This window comes from Mixophyes fleayi, chromosome 3 (assembly GCF_038048845.1).
Source record: "Mixophyes fleayi isolate aMixFle1 chromosome 3, aMixFle1.hap1, whole genome shotgun sequence".
NCBI lineage: Eukaryota > Metazoa > Chordata > Amphibia > Anura > Limnodynastidae > Mixophyes > Mixophyes fleayi.
This window is the reverse complement of record NC_134404.1, coordinates 320,081,655-320,105,673: the sequence shown is the minus strand read 5'-3', so window position 1 is coordinate 320,105,673 and position 24,019 is coordinate 320,081,655. Positions and strand designations below refer to the sequence as shown.

Here is a 24,019-nt window from a genome sequence, read left to right as displayed (position 1 = left end):
ACAATCCAAGAGGTGTGGGTGACACTTGATACATAAGAAAGCAGAATAACAGCTGCTGTTGGTTACTTAATATGAACTACTGTAACACCATGATAATGCAGCAGGGATTTTATATATAATGTTTAGCCTAGTGCGGCGGTTCCCAAAGTGTGCGCTGGAAGAGAAACAAAAACAAAAAATAACTTGCCAATCCAGCGGCGCCCGGGACCCAGCATCCTCCTCTCTCCTGCCGCTTGTCACTGAATGTCAGGCGTGACGTCACGCCGGACATTCAGTGACAAGCTGCAGGGAGAGAGGAGGATGCTGGGTCCCGAGGTGGATGCTGGGTACTGGGCGCCGCCGGATTGGTAAATTGTTTTTTTCCCCTCTTCCTGGCCCTGGGATGCAGAGGGGGCACGGAGTGTGTGTGTGTGGAGATGCAGAGGGGGCACGGAGTGTGTGTGTGTGTGGAGATGCAGAGGGGGCACGGAGTGTGTGTGTGTGTGTGGAGATGCAGAGGGGGCACGGAGTGTGTGTGTGTGTGTGGAGATGCAGAGGGGGCACGGAGTGTGTGTGTGTGGAGATGCAGAGGGGGCACGGAGTGTGTGTGTGTGGAGATGCAGAGGGGGCACGGAGTGTGTGTGTGTGTGTGGAGATGCAGAGGGGGCACGGAGTGTGTGTGTGTGGAGATGCAGAGGGGGCATGGAGTGTGTGTGTGTGTGTGTGTGTGTGTGTGTGTGGAGATGCAGAGGGGGCAATATCCTAAATTATTCTTTTCCCTTGTATGCAAAAATAATACACAGAAATCCAACTAAATAAGTATTTCTGTCCTGACCTAAGTACTTATTACGTTTTTTTGACCCAACTACTTATAAAACGGGACTGCTCTGTAATTATTTTGGAGGGGTGCCTTGAAAATATTAAGGAGACTCTAAGGGTGCCACAAACTGCAAAAGTTTGGGAACCACTGATGTGTGTAGTGTGATTAGTGCAGTATCATAAGTGTGTCCTGTCTCTTAGCTTCTGTTGGTTACTTAATATGATCTACAGTAACACCATGATAATGCAGCAGGGATGTTATATATCATGTTTAGCCTAGTGTGATTAGTACAGTATCATAAGTGTGTCTTCTTATTCTGAATTTAATCTAGTTTATATGTGTTTTCTGTACAGAGTCAGGGATGGTATGTTGTAGGTACTCAGAGAGGAGACTGTAACCCATCAGTCAGTGTGACAGACAGGCAGTACTGTGATCTAGGTTTGGGGGTCTCCCTGCACAGGGGTCTCACACATACAGTCACAGCCTCCACTAATGCTACCGGGTTATAGCTTCATCGTCTCTACCAAGCTTAGTGCTGATCCCGCCCTTGTTGCGCGTGGTTGGCAGCCAACAGCCCACTGATTGGCTAATATGCGCAACCCGAGCCACGCTGTCTTGGTCACCTCGGGCCTTGATTGGCTGAGGCTTCCGTGCCGGCTTGTGATTGGCGGTGAGCTGCCGTCAGTCACAGCTGTCTAGTCCCCTTCGTTATTTTCCGTGGCGGTGAGATTGGGGGGATGCTGCGCTGCCTCCATAGTGTGTGCGGAGGAGCCGCCGAGCACCGCTACCCGTAACCAGCCGGTGCTGCGGCCAAGGCCTCTGACTAGCCTCGGGGTGGTGGTAAAAGAAGAGCCGCAATTCATTGCTGAGGGCGGAGGAGGAGTGTAACTGGAGGCCGGGGTCCGGGCCTCTCGGTCTGCCGGGAATGTGTGTCTGCTGGGACAGTGACAGCATCCAGTACATCCACGGTGAGCAAGAACTGCAGCCAGGCTCCATTGTTCTGTCTTACATATAACATGGCTGCCAAACTTTTACCCGCACCTCCTCACTGAGCACACAAGTCACTGGGCCATCACTGCATACCTGTATATTGTACCTAATCCCTGTGCAGCCCCCATCACTGCATACCTGTGTACTGTACCTAATCCCTGTGCAGCCCCCATCCCTGCATACCTGTGTATTGTACCTAATCCCTGTGCAGACCCCATCACTGCATACCTGTGTATTGTACCTAATCCCTGTGCAGCCCCCATCACTGCATACCTGTGTATTGTACCCCATCACTGCATACCTGTATATTGTACCTAATCCATGTGCACCCCCATCACTGCATACCTGTGTATTGTACCCCATCACTGCATACCTGTGTATTGTACCCCATCACTGCATACCTGTGTACTGTACCCCCATCCCTGCATACCTGTGTACTGTACCCCCATCCCTGCATACCTGTGTACTGTACCCCCATCCCTGCATACCTGTGTACTGTACCCCCATCCCTGCATACCTGTGTACTGTACCCCCATCCCTGCATGCCTGTGTACTGTACCCCCATCCCTGCATGCCTGTGTATTGTACCTAATCCCTGTGCACCCCCATCCCTGCATACCTGTGTATTGTACCTAATCCCTCTGCACCCCCATCACTATGTATGTGTATACATAAATATGTGTGTGAGTATGTGTGTGTGTGTGTGTGTGTGTATATATATATATATATATATATATATATATATATATATGTGTATGAATATGTGTATATATGTGTGTGTGTATATAATATACATTATATTAGTACCCACCTCACTGGATGCATGTATATTGTACCTAGTCCCTCTGTGCCTTCACTGAGCACTAACATCTCTGCAAGCACATGTATCACATCCACATCACTGATATCTGTATTGAACCCAATCTTCTCTACCCTGCACAGTACACCTCCAGCAAAGTACACAATGTGTTCCATGCAGTTTTCCCCTTGCACAGATCACTGGGTACATTTGTATTGCAGACAAACTTGCTCCTGTACTGCTCTCATCACTGGATAGTTTGGTATTGCACCACTCTTCTTCCTGCACCAATTCCCCTACATCAGTGGATATGTTTGTTGCACACAGTCTTCTTCCTTCACCCCATAGTGAGCATCCACATCACTGGAAACATGCATTGTACCCAATCTTCTCCCTGCAAAGAACACCCTTGGCACAGGGCATAATGTTTTGCAGAAAGTCTCCCTGCACCTTGCACCTAACAATCACATTGCTGAGTACATTTTATTTACACCCAGTTTTCTTCCAGCACAAAATATTCTATTGCATTTTTATATCCTTTCTCTGTAGCCCTCTTCCTGGGCCAGTCTTTTCATGACTTGTATTGTCAGTCGATACCTGTTATATTGATGTGCATTTTCCTACGTTCTGACAAAAGACCTTGCAACATAATTACCTTATATAAACATGTAGGTGGAAAGAAAAATAAATATGTATATGTATATATATATATGTGTATATATGTATATATATATATATATATATATATATATATATATATATATATATATATATATATATATATATCCCATAACTATGTTTTGTAAAATATAGATTATTTGGTTCTTTTGAGTTTAGACAAACATATTAAGTACATCATTTCTTTTGTTCTATGAATTGTTTCACTGAGATCTTCATTCTCACTGGCTGATGTTCTTAAAATGGAGCCAGACAAATAAATATATATAATATATTATACACACACATACTGTATATTATAATGGTAATGCTGTTACACACATTTTATCTTATCTGGGCTTATTAAGATTATAAATGTTCACAATACAATGACACAATCTATGATCTGACATATGCAAGTGGACTAGTAGAGAAGTAGATTTAGCTGTATTTGTGCGATAAGGCATCATGGAAATTACACAATTGTTCTGTATATACAGTTGAAGATGGATTCATGTTCTCCTATGCTACCTTACAGGAATTCATGTGTAGGTTCTCATAAAGTGTGTTAAAAATGTTTTTAAGGAAAAGAGGCATAAGCAATATTGTGAATGTAGTGATTATTTTCAACATTCTAATGTACAATATAATTTAAAACCATTTTATCAAACGTTAAAACAGCATTTTGCAAGGGATGCACTTAAATGAACATTTTCAAAAGAATGGATTTTATTTGTATGTTTTTTAAATATAGGACAGTGTCATGTCAGTATTGTTACGAAAATAAAATGTCCGGTTAATATATTAGTATTTTACTCATCAGACAGCAACCCCCTGACCAACGTTGCTGTTTGACTGAATCATAAAGCCCACTAAGCACTTTTTACCTTTTGCATTCTGCAGGTCCAATATGTAATATGTACTTAACCACATGTATCAAACTCCCATTGTCCCATAGATTGTAAGCTTGTGTGCAGGGATCCCTTGCCTCTCTGCATGTCTGTATTACCCAGTATTATTCTATTATTAAAAATACTTTATTACTGTGTTTGTTCCCAATTGTAAAGTGCTATGAAATTTGCTGGCACTATATAAACAAATGATGATGGATGCTTGCACCATTCAAGTTGGCTCATTTTCTATTGGAGGTCAGACAGTGATTTACTTTTACAAATGTCATTTTGTGGATATTTTTTTTTTTTTTTTTTTTACTTCACTTTGTGGGTGCAAATTCACTGTGTTCCATGAAAAAGTGTCACAGCCAGGGAGTACTTTGCACATACGCAAGTATGGCCATATTGCAATGTTTTGGCCTCTATTGTTGATCCCACACTCTGCTATGCAGGTAATCATTTTAAACTGGGTTTTCACCATACTCCATCAGATCTTGTTTGTGATAAGCCCATTGCTGGTCAAATTAAGCATCCAAAGTTTAAATCTGGCCACAAATTGGCTGAGTATTTTATTGTTTGTGTGTGTGTCCTGATTTGATGGATCAAAGTCCAGGTGAATTAAATGTACCTGTCTGGAAGATAAATTGACTTGCCCAATTGGCTTGTGTAAGGTCATTGGCTAACCTACAAGTAAAGGGGACTACCATGTCACCAGATGCCCAGTGTAATCTGGATGCTTTGTGCCTGAACAACCAGATCTATGTCATTTGGCCATATTGCTGGCTTATGTAGCCATTCAGTGACCGTACTGAACACGTGCCTACCGCTCTGTAGGTAGTATAGTGAAGTGTCACAAGGGGAGAAAAGCTGCCGCGATAACTAGAAATTTTCCTTCAAAAAATAAAACTAGAATAATGGTCCTGTTTGGAAGTTACTTCTGCAAAATATATATCCTTGGTTTGTTCAGATTTGTGATTTCTCTCCCAGTATTCCGAGTGGAAACCAAGATGAATCTGCTTGGGTAAATCAACTAATCCCTCTGTCATGTATGTCAGCCTGCACAGAGGTAATGATGCAGACTTAATTGTCTCGCGGTTGCTTTTGTGCCATGGAATTTTTAAAAAATGATTGATTTATTTTTCTGTAATGCTAAAAAAGAAAATGTTTGACCCGGACAAAAGTTCTGTTTTAAAAGTAAATGTAAAATATACATTGATGTCCCTTTAGGCTTGAAATGCAGAAATGGGAAACCTTCTATATATTTGGAATAATTTAATTGTGTATTTTAATAAATTAACTAGCTCAGTCAATGCCTGAGGTAGTTACATTTCTGGGGCCATGGATAGGGTGGGCTCCTCTGTTCCTGTGTGAGCCTGCACAGGTGACATTGTGCTATGTAAGCATTGCTTTACAGCTTACAACTGTATCTGTGATTTTGTTTATTGATAAAGATGTCTAAAGCCCCAATTGTTCTAAACTATGCAACAAGCCCGAAAGCTATGTCCATGTCAACAAAGGGGGTTGGATAATGAATGATCTCTCGTACTGTAATGACTAGGTTAGTTTAGTTGATGACCCCCTTGTAGAGAATGAGGTAGCTGATGTCCCGTTGTATCCTAAAAATAACCCAATAATGAATGAACCTGCTATTTATGTCTGAAAACAAAGTGGAAGTAACCACTAAATTCTAATCATTTGATAAGTTTAACATGATCTGTGTAAAAAGCATTTACAAGATGATCTGTTTAGGGCAGGTCTAAGAGATAGAGATATATATATATATATATATATATATATATATATATATATAATATATAGGCAAATCAGCCACAACATTACAAGCATCTGCCTAATATTGTGTAGGTCCCCCCTGTGCTGCCAAAACAGCTCGTACCAGTCGAGTAGTGGACTCCACAAGACCTCTGAGGGTGTCCTGTGGTATCTGGCACCAAGACATTAGCTGCAGATCCGTTAAGTCCTTTTAGTTACGAGGTGGGGCCTCCATGGTTCGGACTTGTTTTTCCAGCACATCCCACAGATGCTCGATCGGATTGAGATCTGGGAAATTTGGAGGCCAAGCCAACACCTTAAACTCTTCGACTTGTTCCTCAAACCATTCCTGAACAATTTTTTGCAGTGTGGCAGGGCGCATTATCCTAGTGAGAGGCCACTGCCATCAGGGAATACCTTTGCCATGACGGGGTGTACTTGTTCTGCAACAATGTTTAGGTAGGTGGTTTGTGTCAAAGAAACATCCACATCAATGTCAGGACTCAAGGTTTCCCAGGAGAACATTGCCCAGAGCATCACACTGCCTCCCCAGCTTGCCTTCTCTCAGTAGTGCATCCTGGTGCCATCTCTTCCCCAGGTAAACTATGCACGTTCACCTGATGTGATTCATCAGACCTGGCAACCTTTCCATTGCCCCATGGTCCAGTTCTAGTGCTCAAATACACGTTGTAGGTGGTGAACAGGGGTCAGCATGGGCACTCTGACCGGTCTGTAGCTACATGGTACTGTGTGTTTTGACACCTTTCTATCCTAGCCAGCATTAACTCTTTCAGCATTTTGTGCTACAGTAGCTATTCTGTGGGATTGGACCAGATGGAATAGTCTTTGCTCCCCACGCACATCAATGAGCCTGGGCGTCCATGACCCTGTTGCCAGTTCACCAGTTGTTCTTCCTTGGACCACTTTTGGTAGGTACTGCATACTGAGAACACCCCACAAGTCCTGCCGTTTTGGAGATGATCTGTCCAAGTCGTCTAGTCATAACAATTGTTAGTCACTTAGATCCTTATGCATGTCCATTTTTACTGCATCCAACACATCAACTGCAAGAACTGATTGTTCACTTGCTGCCCAATATATCCCAACCCTTGACTGGTGCCATTGTAACAAGATAATCAATGTTATTCACTTAATTTGTCAGTGGTTTTAATGTTGTGGCTGGTCAGTGTATATTGATTGTGTATCTATCTGTCTAATCGCTAGTCAATATGAATCTGGATAGCAACTCTAATAAAAAAAATAAATAGGGGAAACTGTTTTTGTTTTGCTTGTTTTATATATAAAAAAATAAATATCTGTATATATTTTCATATTTAGATTTGCTCAATAAGTGTAATTTGTTTTATGCAGTTGTTAATGTAGGTCTGTTCTTTTCTCTATAGCAATACAAGTATTTCACTTACTATATGATCTGAGTTTGTGTCCACCATCATCAGTCATTGTGTTCAAAGGACCACTAAACCCCAGTATCCTAACAGGCCCTTAAACAGGTTAAAAAGGCAAGACCACTATTATTATATCAATCCAGCAGTGCAGGTCTGTGAGCCACTAGTACTCGTTAACAGACAATGCATTTAGCTGTAACGAGTGCACTAAACCATAGCAACCAATCAGATTTCAATTGTCTAACTTTGCCTAGACCATTAGAAGCTGCTGATTGGTTGCTATGGATCAGTGCAATTGTTTGCACTTTGATGCAAAGTTTATGAATGACACCTACTGTCTGCCTGTTTAGCTAGAGAAAAACATCTGCCGCAGAAATGAGAGAGTACGGTGGAAATATGTAGTTAATTGTAAGCTTACAATTATATCGTTCAACACAGTAGTATGCAGCTTTTTATATTGTTTAATAAACTGTAATTGCAATGAACCATAGTAACCAATCAGCAGCTTTTATTGGTCTAGGGCACGTTAGACAATCTAAATCTGATTGGTTGCTGTGCTTTGGGGCTTTACTTGCATTGTACGATGGTGTTAGCCAGAAATATTGCTGGGGATCAGAAGTAACTGTTGTATCTTCTGTTACGTGATTATGCAATATGTTTAATTCCCCATCTGGTGCAACCTGCATTAACAATTAATCAGATTACAGTAAAAAAAAAAAAAAGCTGGCTGACAATTTTCTGCAGTTCTGAGATCTGTGGGCAGATGCTGTAGCATTTGATAATCTTGCCCATGCTTGCAAGTGATATCAAAGTTTAACTAGACACGAACTATAAAGAGAAATGCATTCACTGATTATATGCAATGTTGTGTGTTTTTTGTTTTTTTCTAATTTCTCGGCTCGGTTTTATATCCTAATACTCTAGGTTCAGTGTTAAAATTGATTTTAAATCTTATCATAACATTGTGCTCATATATATACTATGTTGTGTTTGTGTGCAGGGCTTATTGTAGCACGAAGGGTGCTTTTGCACTAGAAGATCTCTTCTGCTCTTGACTTGCACTTGTCATCTCGCTGCCTTGGAGCCATAAAACCCACATTACACTCGACCACAGCAACATTTCAGCACTTGGTAATGAGTGGACAAACAAAAATGTGTTAACGGTCACATATCTTTCAACTGGATAACTTCATAAATATTCCATAATGAAGAATGCAATGAAGAAATAATTCCGGTAAGTATATACAAAAAGTGCCATTGGAGCCCAAGCAGGCTCTAAGTTTGGTTTTTTTTGTGTTTGTTTTATTTTTATAAAGTTGCTCATTTGTGATATTATGTTTGGACAGCTGCACCTATATTTAAGATGCTGTAGAAGTCTTATTTTCCGTATGATGAACTTTTTCTAGCAGTAAGCACAGCCTGACTGGATAGAAGTTTGATTACATTGCCCTATTTTACTACAGAAAACAGTCTACCCCAAGCCTCAACCTGTTGTATATACTGGGCTGTGCAAATGTTAATGTTAGGTTTTGTTTCAAAGGATGTCTTTTGTAGTTGATCAAATTGCTACAAACCAGTACATTTCCTTGTCTCCTCCTTTCATTCAGCGATAAGGTTGCAGGTAATGAGGGACTTTCTGGTCAGACTGGTACATCTATCTGGAACAGCCTGTTCAGCCTGTGCTATGGATGGAAAAGGCTGCTGGACCTAAATACCATTGACTTGTGGGAGGGAAAGTGCCAAGTATTTAAGTATTGTCAAGACCACAGGTAGTCCTTTACGGACCCCGTCTTTTCTCATATAGTGGGGCAGAGTCATGAAGTGTAAATTATTGTAGGGTGCAGTGCAATTCTAGCCTTATTTTAATGTACACAGTGCCTTTTATTATTTATATTTCCTTTGCACTTTTGGAATGAATAGGTTTAAAAAAAAAAACTAACTGTACATTATAGTCCTTATACAAACGTCAGTTGCAACAAAATATGAAACTGATTTCATTGGACCAAGTTTGAATGCAGGAGTGTTTTTCTGGAGCAGTCAGGAAGCATAATTTTGTGTTTTCTTGGCCCATCTGTACTCATTATGTACTATAGAAACTGGTCCTGCCCACTTCCATAAATCATTTTAATAGTGTGGATTATTTTGTGTGTGTGTGTGTAGTGCATCTTTTCTCTTTGTTTATATGTAGAAGGTTGTATCCGCTTGCGTGACCCATGCAAAAGTTTGTTTTGTTTTTCCTGTAAAATGTTTCATATTTAAATGTTTTGCAGTAGAGTGACTGCGTGCTATAAGATGCATCTGTTTTCCTCTTGTTCAGTAATGGAATGCATCCACTCCATGAATGATATTAAAGGCTAACACGCCTAGATTTAAGGTGGCTACCCTCCAGTAATGTGAAATGTCATGGCTTCATGACACTTGCAGGATACTACCCAAAATCATCGCCCTGTGTTTTAGTTGAGATTTTTTTGAATAGTTATAATACAGTAAAATTGTATGTGTGAGAGGTAGTATGAAATCTGGTTACAACATACGATTTCACAGAGCACCTACAGATGTAATTCATACAGAGCCAACATGCCGCTGCTTCTTACCATACCAACATTTTTGGGGGTCTAAAATTGCGACAGACATGAAGAGGTGTAAATTGATATTCATTTAAGAATTCTTGCTCTCCAAAGAAAACATGAAAGAAAAATGTTAGAAGGGTTTTAATCTTGACATATTCCCGTGGTAATGGCTGAAGACAATGAGTCATCCTTGGGGGTGGGCACTTGAGGATAAGGGAATAGGAGAATAGGAGAGACAAGGATGGCGACAAGTGCAGATGTTGACCGCCCCTTACCCCTCAGTATCGCTCTGTCACGCCTCCATTCCGCTATCTCCGTACTGAATTTAATGGAAACTTAATGAGTGACAAAGATTGCTGTGACCCGTTTAAAAAGTCAAGTGGAGATGAGTTTAGAAAATACGGGAACATAGACATTGGTGGGTGGTGGTGAAGGATGCCGGGTATTAAATTAAGGTTGATTTATGTTTTGCTTACCTTGTGTTGGCCTGGCTTGGAAGGCGAAGGGCGCTAGGAGCGTATTAGCCTAGGGCGGCCTGAACCCCAGCATGTGTAGGAATGAAGAGAGCACTACTAGATTGCAGAAGACATCAAGCGACATACCAGATAGGATGACGCTCCGGACCCACCTCAAGGGGCACACCGGATAGGATGAAGCTCCGGACCCACCTCAAGGGGCACACCGGATAGGATGAAGCTCCGGACCCACCTCAAGGGGCCTACCGGATGGGATGAAGCTCCGGACCCACCTCAAGGGGCCTACCGGATGGGATGAAGCTCCGGACCCACCTCAAGGGGCCTACCGGATGGGATGAAGCTCCGGACCCACCTCAAGGGGCCTACCGGATGGGATGAAGCTCCGGACCCACCTCAAGGGGCCTACCGGATGGGATGAAGCTCCGGACCCACCTCAAGGGGCCTACCGGATGGGATGAAGCTCCGGACCCACCTCAAGGGGCCTACCGGATGGGATGAAGCTCCGGACCCACCTCAAGGGGCCTACCGGATGGGATGAAGCTCCGGACCCACCTCAAGGGGCCTACCGGATGGGATGAAGCTCCGGACCCACCTCAAGGGGCCTACCGGATGGGATGAAGCTCCGGACCCACCTCAAGGGGCCTACCGGATGGGATGAAGCTCCGGACCCACCTCAAGGGGCCTACCGGATGGGATGAAGCTCCGGACCCACCTCAAGGGGCCTACCGGATGGGATGAAGCTCCGGACCCACCTCAAGGGGCCTACCGGATGGGATGAAGCTCCGGACCCACCTCAAGGGGCCTACCGGATGGGATGAAGCTCCGGACCCACCTCAAGGGGCCTACCGGATGGGATGAAGCTCCGGACCCACCTCAAGGGGCCTACCGGATGGGATGAAGCTCCGGACCCACCTCAAGGGGCCTACCGGATGGGATGAAGCTCCGGACCCACCTCGAGGGGCCTACCGGATGGGATGAAGCTCCGGACCCACCTCGAGGGGCCTACCGGATGGGATGAAGCTCCGGACCCACCTCGAGGGGCCTACCGGATGGGATGAAGCTCCGGACCCACCTCGAGGGGCCTACCGGATGGGATGAAGCTCCGGACCCACCTCGAGGGGCACACCGGATGGGATGAAGCTCCGGACCCACCTCGAGGGGCACACCGGGTGGGATGAAGCTCCGGACCCACCTCGAGGGGCACACCGGGTAGGATGAAGCTCCGGACCCACCTCGAGGGGCACACCGGGTAGGATGAAGCTCCGGACCCACCTCGAGGGGCACACCGGGTAGGATGAAGCTCTGGACCCACCTCGAGGGGCACACCGGGTAGGATGAAGCTCCGGACCCACCTCGAGGGGCACACCGGATAGGATGAAGCTCCGGACCCACCTCGAGGGGCGTACCAGATGGGATGAAGCAACAGACCCTTGTGTTCATGTTTAACTTGTGGAGCTCTTCACATGAGTGCTGAATTTTTCCTTTTGAGTGTCTTAATGGATATAAAAGGCTAGATTTAACTCCGTTAATTGAATCTAAGCTAATTTAGGCTGAAAGTGAGTGTCAAGGTTGGAAGTAGAACAATATACCCAGGATGACATGGCTCGGGCTGTCTAAACGGCACATTCCAGGTTTTTCCTTTTGTATCAGCCACAAATGGAATATCTCTGCCTGAACACTTCTCCTGTAAGGGGAGATTTGTGCATTTGTAGTGGCAAGTGTTTCAGACAGCGATAATAAACAAAAGTTATAGTGCTCATGAGACAGTCAAATTAATATGTGTATATATAACGCACAATTCTTTATTTTAGTCAACAAGTATAACAGGATTAAAAAGAATCACCGCATAAGAAAGTTTGGGGATACATTGTCAAATAAAATAGTCCTGATTATCAACTTTTATTTATAAGGTTTATTAGAGCACTAGACAAGCGACTGATGGGGATTGGGAGGGTTGTTGGTCATTTCATAAGGGAATAAGAATGTTGGTGAGTCTGGATGGAATAGGAGTGTTAAACACAGGTAACGGAGTAGGAATCTGGTAGGTCTTGTCTCAGTGCATACAGTCATACTATGTAAAACATAATGTAATGCCTGATGTCAAATCTCCATTTCTGAGTAGCCACAAAACTGTTGTGCTCTTCCTGCAGCCTGGAAAACAATGACCCCAGAAAGTGAGGTTTAGGTAGTATAGGTAACTGCCATGGCTGGTAGACCTTGTCCAGCCAGACATTATAGGCCCACCTTCTTGCTACACAGCTTTGGCTCGCAGCCCTGGAGAACGGCAGTCGTTTATAATTGTGAAACAAGTAATTTCGCTAAACACAACAGAAGTTTTTGGATCATGTTTCATAGTACTGTTCCTGAGGTTGTTAAATAGTAGTTTATCACTCTTGTTTGCATTCCTGGTTTACAGTCACATTTCCAGTTCCAGTAATGCTCATTGGCAGCAATGTCTCTGCAGGTCGTCAAGTTACATTTCCACTGTATTATACATGGGGAAACATTTATAAATCCTGCTAACTGCAATGAAGTTGCTGTGACCCATAGCATCCAATCAGATTATGGTTTGCACTTGCACCCTGCACCAGTTTGAAGCCTCCCCCCATTGTCCGTGGTGAAAGCCCACAGAATGGAAATAGAAGTTTTAGATGGAGAGCTATGGTCAGCTTGTGTAGACTATAATATTAAGAGAGTAAATACACAGCTTGTGACGGAGTGATATTACCATGGAAATCACACAGGCAGAAAACCAGGTTATACAAGATATTTGTAACTATTTATTTCATTTCATTTTACCCTGATGCAATATTTGTGAGCTGTTACATGGAAGTGCTTTTTATCTGTTTCACAGTCAGTTTAGGCACATCTAAGAGTAAAGTTCATTGAAGAATGGGCCCACTATACATTGGAGCGCTCCTACTGAAGGCAATAGGCAAAAAAAGCATACAATTTTCTGTGTGTTTTTACAGTGGTTAGCATTGCTGTCTTACAGCACAGGGGTCATGGGGTATATTTACTAAACTGCGTGTTTGAAAAAGTGAAGATGTTGTCCTTAGCACCCAATCGGATTTTAGCTGTTGTTGTGTAGAATATACTAAATTAATGATAACTAGAAGCTGATTGGTTGCTATAGGCAACATCCACTTTTTTTAAAACTGCCGTTTAGTGAATATACCCCCTTGATTTCGATATTGGACTAGGGCTCTATCTCTGTGACGTTGGTATGTTCTGTCTGTGTTTGGATGAGTTTCCTCCCACACTCCAAGAACTTCAGGCCCCACTGGGGCAGGGACTGATGAGAATGACATATTCTCTGTACAGCACTTTGTAATACGGTGGCAGTATACAAATAAGTGATAATAACAGTTTTGTGTAACATTGTATTGTAAGATCGTCCTTCATAGGGATAAATGATCTGCATATATAAGTGCAGCTAGACCATGTCATCCTGTAAAGTGTTTGTATATGTTAGCCTGTTACTGTATATCCAGCTAGGAAATGAACTCTACCCTAGGCATGGGCCCATGCCAAGTGTACACACCAAAGACCACTTTATTTTTTTGTACTTTCATGCTGCATCATTTGCCTATAGTCCTTATGTTTTAAATATTTTAACTTGTAGATTTTTTTTTTTTCGCTTTATATATTATTTATATTGTAACTTAAAATGGTTTACTCCAGTCCTGTATTCCTTCAATCAACTTATCCAGAAGTAAACCCTCCTTTGTTTAGAGGATGTGCTATATCCAGGGATTTTACCCACATTTGGTCTTCAGTCCATCATCATCATTTGTTTATATAGCGCCACCAATTCCGTAGTGCTTTGCACAGAATTTTTGGCATTCACATCGATCCCTGCTCATGTGAGCTTAGTGTTAATTTCGGCAGCAGCTAATTAACCTACCAATATGTCTTTGGAGTGTGGTAGGAAACCCACACAAACACGGGGAGAACATACAAACTCCACACAGATAAGGCCATGGTCACCTTCGACCAGTCATACTTATAAAACTGCAGCTTCCTAATGCTATTTCAGTGAGACCGATTTGGGAAGAACTAATGGTTACTTTAAAGCCTAATTCTGCCTGGAGCTGCAGTTATTATCTGAGAGCTAGATGCTTATCAGCTATATAATGCCAGTGTCCTCACCTGCCTGTAATAATGGGAAGAGCTTAAAACGCCTGACGTGTGGGAGAATGTAGCATAACTAGTCTCCAAATGAAGGTTTATTTTAACTGTCTTTTATTTACAAATATAGATCAAGGCAGGGTTCAGCCTCACCCCTCATTAAGCATGTGAGCCTGTTTGGAATCTGGTGTGAGAATTCCCAGAAACCCTACTCCACTTTAAATGTCTGATTTGATTCCTGCGTTCAATTAAGGAATTTCGAAATTCTATTTTTAAAGATATATATGAATGTGTTTAATTTAACCCTGTGCACTTGTATTTTTGGTTGAAAGCTAATATTTGCTTTATCATTTAACAACAAGCAGAAGTGTTGCAGGACGTGGTCTTCAGGTCTCCCAAATGTCTCTGAAATGAAGCTGAAATGGCTTATCTAATTTACCACACCTTCCCTGCAAGGGGGGGCTACTAGTGAGTAGTACTCGAGCATCGACTTGGATGGCTGTCATGTCATTAGCTAACAGTATCCTCTACCAAGTAGGAGAGCCTTCTATTCAAGCCTGTGTACTATCTGTCCAGCGGTATAGTATACAGCACACAGATTTCAGTATAAGTCACTCATATGACTGGACAGATAGCAGTGATGGGCAACAGACCTGATTTATTGACAGACTTGTTTGTTACAGCTTGTAACACTAGTTTAAAATACCCACTGATATGTTGTTACAGTTCTCTCCCATCATTGATTGAATGTATTGTTTTAAATTATTACCGATATTAAGGGTAATGTGCAGTTCTTTTGAAGGTTAGAAGACAGCCCATGCGGTCCCTGAAGTGAATTGGGTTGTAATAAATGGTACTCTGATATGATTTGACACACTTTGTTTAAACCATTTGGGATTAGTTCTAAGTGTTTCCTTTCACATGTGGCCTGTTTAAAATAGTGCAATGATCTAAAAAATCATTTTGAGGGCTTGTATGTAGCTTGGAGCGTAGATTTGAATGATTTGCCTGGATAAAGATGAAAGGAAAACTAAATCCAATAATTATGGATGAAACGTGTTCTTAAAATGCAGTGTTCAGACTTATCTTTCTGTTCCACTGTGACTGTGTAAAAGTGGTAATGATACAAGATGATAGAGGCATGATATGTCCGTGATGTCCCTGACTGTGTGGAGCCAGTAGTCATTTGGTCTATCCTTCAGTCCCATGTAAGGGATATCATAATAGACTTGATTTTTGAACTTCAGACCCTTCAAAACCTACAGATACCAGATACTTTTATTTGCTTATGTTCTTTGATTATGAGAATGTATAATTCCTGAATTTAGAAACAATCCACCTTGCACTAGAATGTATCACAGCGACAAAATGCGTTTACTAGAAGAATCGAGAGCAATGTCTGAAGACCATGTAGATGTATTCCTGAAATCTTGGCACTTGGCTCATACCTTGGTTTAACTAACACTAATGTGTCTTTCATGGAAACCTGAATGTAGCTGTTTATCCCTTGTTATTTATAGCTACTATTGGGATATTGTTTAGTGTGTAAGTTAAGGTTATGCATGTCTATATTTATTACTGTTTTATGCTGTTGTAACTATATTTTGTCTATTTATAAGAAGTATAGAGTGTCTGTGTGTAAAATGTTTTTTGGAAGATGGAGATAAATTTATTCGGTAACCACAGTGACTAAACGCTTTTTATGCACATTGTGTATATCTAACAAATGTACTTTCCCATGTTTCTGCCTTTTGGTTATTTTCACTCTGCAGTTCCATCATTTTACCGTAATGCAGTTATTATCAGGACCAGTTCCAACAATATATTTATATTCCATCCTGAAGTAAACCTCCTCTGCTCGCTATGAGGTTGGGTCCACCTCCTGTGTGCTTGTGTCATTGTTTGCTCTCTGGATGGTCTCTGCAAGGTTTGTGCAGCCTGTTTCCATGTGATCCACAAGCTCCTATACATAGGAGCACTGGGACATTTTTGGCTTCCATCTTGTTGTCGTCGCCAAAGGTTTCTAAGAACCGCTCGAGTAATAACGAAATAGGTTAGTCCGTTACAAAACTGAATACTGAAGATGGTATCTGTGTTTATAACTGTAATTTAGATATTTCTGCTCATGTGTCACCTCCCACCCCCAGTTTAGGTGGTAAAAGCTCTTGGTACAAAAGTGTTTTTTGTTTGTTAGTTTTTTGTTTTGTGTGTGCCTCTGAAGTCCAGAAGATGCTCAGCCCTGACCCCTCTCTACACCCTGAGGGACTGTGTAAAGTGCTCAGGGTAAATGTATTCATAATACAGTTGCAATGGCTCAGGTTTGCACGGGCTGCTTTATTCACTAAGTGTCTGGCTCTGGAGAGTGACCATTCACCTCGGAGCCAGGGGTGAGGTTATTTGTTGGTGAACTGATGGAATCCAGGGTATGATAACCTCTAGGTTCCGCCAGTTGGGAAATGGTTAATCTATTCTATAAATCAAGCACTCTTTTATATAGTATAGCTATTATAGTGACATTACAGTGTGAAGAGCTCCTGTACAATGATCTCCTTGGGTGGTGGGAGATGAAATTACATAGAAGTGTAATTGTAAAGGAACAGCCTTTTCTTTAATACATAAGCATGCATTAACTTTAAATGGCACAAACCTCATATAGTGTTTACATAAAAAAGATGTTATAAGCATCAATTAAAATTAAAAAATATATGATGTAAATAAATATGCCTTCTACACAGGGCCGGATTAACCCGAGGTCTAACTGGGCTATAGCCCAGGGGCCTCGGGCATCCAGGGGGCCCTTCAAACTCCTCAGCAGCATTATTGATCGGTCGGGGGCGGGGGCGCCCCCGGCCCGTTCGATGCTGCTGAGTACTGTCAGTGCAGTCCTCCGTCCCGGCGCGCTGTAGTCTGCTTACTGAGGATATCTCGCGAGAGTTCATGAACTCTCGCGAGATCTCCTCAGTAAGGAGCTTACAGCGCGCCGGGACGGAGGACTGCACTGACAGGTAAGTGCTTGGGGGGGGTCCTCGCGGGGGGTGGGGGGCGGCGGACGGCTCACATTGGGGGCCTCGCGGGGAATGGAGGGCCCCTTAGCCCAGGGGCCTCCATTCCCTTAATCCGGCCCTGCTTCTACATTAAGCTAAGCACACAGACCTTTTTAATATCATGGTTCTATGTGTACAGATGTGCTGTGATTGATGGCAACCAGGTATCTTTAATTTTATAAACTTTTTTTACTATGAGTTATAGCACATGTGTATAATCATGCCTCTTAATAGCTGTATGCTGGGATTTCTAATGACCGAATGCTAAATGCATTTATATAAGACGGAGAAACTTGAATGAAAGACAAGTTGGCCTATTTTGTTTATAAAAACATAGCCACATTTCCATTTATGTATTAGTAAGCACTCTTTCACATAGCCAGATGTGATGTAAATGTGAGATTGGAGAGTAAAATATACAGTCTGCAGCCAACAGCCACAAGTAGAACATTTCAGAGAGAAATGGAGATACGTCGGATTTTCAGCCGCTCCAAGCCAAGATAATCCAGGAAGTTAAACGGCAAACTCTTCACTTTAAAGTTTTTCTGTTGCTTTTGGAAAGTGCAAAAGACAAAATGGTATTAACCGACAGAAGTGAAAATATGGTACGTTTTTGACGCTTTGCATTTAAAATAAAAAAATAAAAAAAAAATTCAGGAACAAATCCTGTTTTGGAATTTGACAGTTTCCAGTTTAATTTTTTCAGGCACCTTATTTTAGCTGTTTATTTAAGTTACTTAATTATCGCTCTTCAATCTACACTTTGCTTTTGCATCAAACATTTTCACTGTGGGCTGGGGTAGGTAGGTACCTCACATAGCCCTCAGTAGTGTAACTTTGTCATTGATTCACCTGTAGGTGCGGAATATTTTGACTTTGGAAGATGTGGAAAGTTCCCTCTCTTTAGTAGAATGTCTAACAGTGACTGTAGGAGGAGGTGCTTGATGATTATCTCTGTGTATGTCAAACATATGTGTTGGTTTTGTGTGTGTGTGTGGTTCTTTTGCCCCCCCCCCCCTTTTTTTTTTAACTCTAAGTCGGTGATGGACAACCCAATGAACTTCCAAGGCCCACACATTGCCCTTGGTTTCAGAACTCATCCCAAAATGCACCTACGTGCCCACCTGTTCCAAAATTCTACCACAGGCCACAATTGCTCCAAATATACATGCAGTCAGACCCCCACTTGTATTCAGAAACCCCTCCACATACTACACAGATACCCCCCAAGGCTTACCTGCTTGACCAGAGTCCGCAGAGTAATGAGGGAGAGAATGTGGTCCAGAATGCACTTTAGTAACTCTTCCTCTTCTGATTGGTTGCGCTGCGTCACCTCCATGTGTGCAAAGGAGGTCACATGGCAAGGAAGCCAGCTGCTCCCATTCACTTAGTCTGTGCGCGTCGCAGAGAATAAGTGAGGTCAGGAGAACGACGGGCCGCCTGTTGCCCACCACTGCTTTGAACTCTATATTAAATATATTGTACGTGTATTTGTTGTCACAGTTGGAAATGCACCTATAGCATGCTTTCATAACCTTTTCTAAAAATGATGCACATGCAAATCTTGGGTTAGATACTATTATCCCATGTTCTCCATCCCTATGTTTGAGAGACTGGGAGCAGTATGATCAATGGCGGGTTGTTGTCAGCAAATAGTGAGATAATGTTGCTGACAACTTAATCGCTAACAGCGCTTAATTCAGAAAACCACGCCCAATCTTCATTGCTGCAGTTATTTAAGTAAGAAAGAACAATCGGCATGTACAAAATGCCCCATGGGAATGATTCATATCTTCTAGAAGACACATGCTGTAAACTCTGCATAAACTGAAAAGAGAATAAAGGCAAAAGTAAATGCTCAGTTTAGAAGTAAACATTTAACAAAGATCTATTTTGGAACTTGGGGTATTCGCGCATGGAGCGCGGTCATTGAGTGTGTTCCAGGAGTTCGGGATCCATTTCATTGTTTGTTTGCTTGCACTGTAAGGCTCATCAAGTGCTTGAGGCCAAAGTATTGACCCACGTCTGTAAGGAGTTTGTGCTGTCTATCCAATGCTTGTCTATATTCCTGTCAGACGCATGCACTGAGATTCATTCCAGATATATAAGGGAAGACGAATGCTAAAGAAAAATGCTGATTGTTTGAGTCCTTGGATTAAGGATTAAAAACTATACAAACATTTTGGTTTACCTAAAGAACGTTTTCACACAGGTCCTGTGCACCCTGGTGACCTCTGTTCCAATGTGTTATGTTCCACACTGAGGGCAGAGGAGAGTTCAAATGTTTGCTTGTGCTGGATGGAAACAGCAGATTAAATTGTTGGTTACGTAAGAAACGAAGAAGAGGATGAGCAAGAAATACTGGTAATATATTGTAGATAATGTTGAATTATTATAGGGATTTTTAATGTGCTCTGCATATAAAGGCTAACTTGTTAAATGCTCGGTCATTCTCTCTGTCTTCACCTGGTGCCATGAAAGCGAGCGTGAGGATTGGGTGACCGCTTGATAGGGGGTGGGGATAGAATGTTGCACAGTTCATCAATAATTTCACACTGGGTAATATCTAGGATAATGTAGATAGTCATGAATGCTTTTTACAACTCAGGACAGCTGCAGCTCAGACAACCCTATCCCAAGCCGTAACTCTTAGGGTGTTTCCCCACAATTTGCCTACCTGCTGGACGCCATACAAAATATGCTCTATTGTAAGTTTCAACTTGTGAATACGTTAGTATTTGGTTTCACATTATTAAAGGATATACAACTAATCTAAATTTCTCCATGAATTGCTGAGATAAGGAGTGAGATTATAACCTGTAGAATGTTTGAGAATAAGATGTGTCCATAGGTAAAGCTCATTGAGAGCCGATTGTGCATCAGTCTGGCTGGGGATTCCGTTACTTTATATGTAAAATGATGGACTTTGCTGTTTAAATTGCAGGATTATTTTGTTTCATAAACCTTAGTGCTATAAAGGCGTAGAAAGAGCTGGCACTACAGTGGTTGTTTATTTGCATTTTGTTTTAATAATGCATAATTCAAAGTTAATTTGATTTGTGAGGTTGTGTAATAGACCTGATGTGTTTGCAGAGCTCACAAGTTGGCACACTACAGCAGTGCGTTCTCCACATTGCAGCCCGTGGGGGTGTTCTTCTGTACTAAGCATTATTTAAAGTGGGCTGCAGGGGAGTTTGTTGATTTTTGTAAATCTTACCCAGTAGGCACTGAACACATTAAAATGTAACAAATATTCACATCTCCTTTCATTATAGAAATGATTTTATCTGTTACTTTTAAAGATGTTTTACTCCTGAAAATCTTCATTTGACTGGAGAATTGGCAGATGGTGTAACCATATTGTTAGACCGGTCTCTTCTATTGGACAGCTATACAGTGTCCAGGCAATGTTCAGTGCTGCAGGGTTCCTAGGAATCCCACACAAAGCAATGTTGGGCATTATCCTGACTTTGGGCAACCAGCCCTACATTAAACCATCATGTTATTACACTGTACTAGGTTTATGTATTTATAATTGCATTTTTCATAGTGGCATAAGGATATGTAATTAATCATTTCTGCACCTTTTTTTCCTTAGTTAATAGATTTAATAGACCCATAGGGTTTATTTTGCACATCTTACACCCTAGCTAACTTTCACCATTAACTAGATGCACACACGCTTCAAGGGGCACGGAATAACATGTAGACGTACATATACACCACCCCACTGCAGGATCAGAGCGATTCATTGTACAGTAAAAACACTTTTAGTGTTCAAACCTGCTGATGATGTGGGATGCACCTTATACTTTGACTGTCCCGTAAGCGGAGAAGGTAACTAGGTAACCAAATCAGGTTCCCATTCCTTACTGTGTATTTAACCAAATGGTTTTGTTTGCAAAATAGACTTTATGGGTCCATTACATCTATTTAAAAAACTGTCCACACAGACCGGAGTTGAAAGAAAACCCCATGCAATTGATAAGATTTTCTATGTATCTATCTTAGCCCTTGTAACCTATCCATTGCTTACCAAGAGAGTTTGAAAGAAGTCTCTTATTACCCACCCCCCCTACACTTCCTTTTCACTACAATACAAATTGTCAGGCTGCCACAACCACGGTTATCTGTACTGTGTTGTAAAATTTAATGCTTTAAAACCCCACTCCCCCATGTAAAGCTGGATCTCTGTCAGACTCTGCCATACATGTGTGTAGCCAAATGTTTAGGTTCATGGTGTTCACTCGTTTGGGTCAGATGGGTGATTCCAGCGGGGCACCATTAGGGAGGTTAGGTAATGCTTTCATCATCCAGACAGTTTACTATATGTCATGGTCGACTTCTGTATTAAGATACCTTCTTAGTGCCACAAAGAAGCTAATAAGTCTAAGTGGGTGGCTTTTCAACCATATAGCGGCATAAAAATACATAGACCAATTAAGTTTAACCTGTTCTTACTCATCCTATTCTTTCAGGGGTGACCAACTACTTTTTGCGTCCTTATCTGTTTATTTTTTGCCATTTCATTATGTCACTTTTAGATTCATTTGTAATGGTGCCTTTCTTTAATTTCAGGTGAGCTGATCAATGGATAAAGTTGGGAAAATGTGGAATACATTCAAATATCGTTGTCAGAATCTCTTTAGCCACGATGATGATGGTAACCAAACCAACATTGTGGATGTTAATGCAAACCGGTGTCTGAGTGGTGGGGATAAAGCAGAAACGTCTGCTGGTCAGGACTCCATGCAGTCAACTAGTTTCTTGCAGGGAAACCTTTCTTCTGAACTAAACAGGAGTCCCTGTAGTAGCTCGAATAGGAGGAATCCAAACTGTGTATCTGAAATGCCACAACTAGTTGAGATTAGTATTGACAGTGAGGTGGGTCTAGGCGCTGGGACCCGCCTGGCACGCAGGGACTCCTATACTCGTCATGCACCATGGGGAGCAAAGAAAAAACATTCATGCTCCACCAAAGCTCAAAACTCTCTTGAACCGGAAAAAAAAATTGGTAGGCAAAGGAGTGGACTTCAAAGGAGAGAAAGACGACACGTAGTAGGATCTGTTCATGACATGGAGGCTGTATCCAGTCGAGCTTTAGGAAGCCACAGTTTACGCCAGAGACTGAATGAGACTGTGGGATTGTGCTTTCCGATTAGAGCATACAACAGGCCATCAAAGCCACTCTTCACTACCAAGAGGAAGATTCATCTCTCGGAGCTAATGCTTGAAAAATGCCCCTTTCCTGCTGGGTCAGACCTGGCCCAAAAGTGGCACCTGATTAAACAACACACAGCCCCAGTGAGCCCACACTCTAGCATTTTGGACACATTTGAGCAATCCCTGCTTTCTACTGAAGACGAAGAAGATAGATTACGCGAGAGGCGTAGGCTTAGCATTGAAGAAGGCGTCGATCCTCCTCCCAATGCCCAGATCCACACGTTTGAAGCTACAGCACAAGTTAACCCAGTATATAAGCTTGGACCAAAACTTGCTCCTGGCATGGCTGACGCGGCAGGGGACGGGGGTGCGGCATCACAAGTTGGATGCGAGTCTGAAGAAGACGGCCCGACTCTCTGCTTGCAGTCACGTCGCCAGAAGCAACGTCAGTTTTCAGGAGACAGCCATATGCAAACTAATAGACAGGGAGCCTGGAAAGTTCACACACAGATTGATTATATTCACTGCCTTGTGCCAGATCTGGTAGAGATCACAAGCAATCCCTGTTACTGGGGTGTCATGGATCGCTATGAGGCAGAAGCCTTGTTGGAGGGCCGGCCAGAAGGCACCTTTTTGCTCAGGGATTCTGCACAAGAGGACTACCTATTCTCTGTGAGCTTCCGCCGCTACAACCGATCTCTGCATGCTCGCATTGAGCAGTGGAACCATAACTTCAGCTTTGACGCGCATGATCCCTGTGTGTTTCACTCCTCCACTGTTACAGGACTCTTAGAACACTATAAAGATCCCAGCTCTTGCATGTTTTTTGAACCCTTGCTTACAGTACCCTTAAATAGAACACTTCCTTTTAGCCTGCAGTACATCTGCCGGGCAGTCATTTGCAGGTCTACCACATATGATGGAATTGATTTACTTCCCCTGCCATCCATGTTACAAGACTTCCTTAAGGAATATCATTATAAGCAAAAGGTCAGAGTGCGGTGGCTAGAGAGGGAGCCGATTAAGTCTAAATAATAATAAAACCTTTCTGTTCTCCTGTCTCTACCTTCCGAAATATCACCTCATAGACTTAGGATATGCGCAATGTGTATCAGTTAACAAAGCACATGTAACTATACTTAGAATTAATATAGTATGGCACTTCAAGCTTTAAGTGTATCCGTAATCTGTAATATGCCTGTAAGGAAAAAAAAATAATAATTGTGCATTCTTTGGAACTGTTGAGCAGAATCTTTAAACTGCATGTTCTTAGGAATGCTGACTGCTGACCCTAATTGAACTAATGCTTGTATTTCCTTCA

At 42.3% G+C, this 24,019-nt stretch overlaps 1 protein-coding gene across 2 annotated transcripts; it reads left to right on the top strand.

The window, feature by feature from the left end:
• The first annotated feature begins 1,508 nt into the window (after positions 1–1,508).
• Positions 1,509–23,998, top strand: SOCS5 (suppressor of cytokine signaling 5). Of its 2 annotated transcripts, XM_075204118.1 has the most exons (3): positions 1,509–1,767; positions 8,315–8,548; positions 22,114–23,998. In XM_075204118.1, the coding sequence occupies exon 3, from the start codon at positions 22,126–22,128 to the stop codon at positions 23,731–23,733; it is 1,608 nt and encodes a 535-aa protein (XP_075060219.1). In that variant the 5' UTR covers positions 1,509–1,767; positions 8,315–8,548; positions 22,114–22,125; the 3' UTR covers positions 23,734–23,998. The 2 variants fall into 2 exon arrangements, with proteins under 2 accessions (XP_075060219.1, XP_075060220.1); XM_075204119.1 differs by lacking the exon at positions 8,315–8,548.
• Positions 23,999–24,019: the final 21 nt, after the last annotated feature.

Coding starts and splice junctions, on each gene's coding strand:
- SOCS5 (XM_075204119.1), top strand. CDS start 22,126: ATGGATAAAGTTGGGAAAATGTGGAATACATTCAAATATCGTTGTCAG.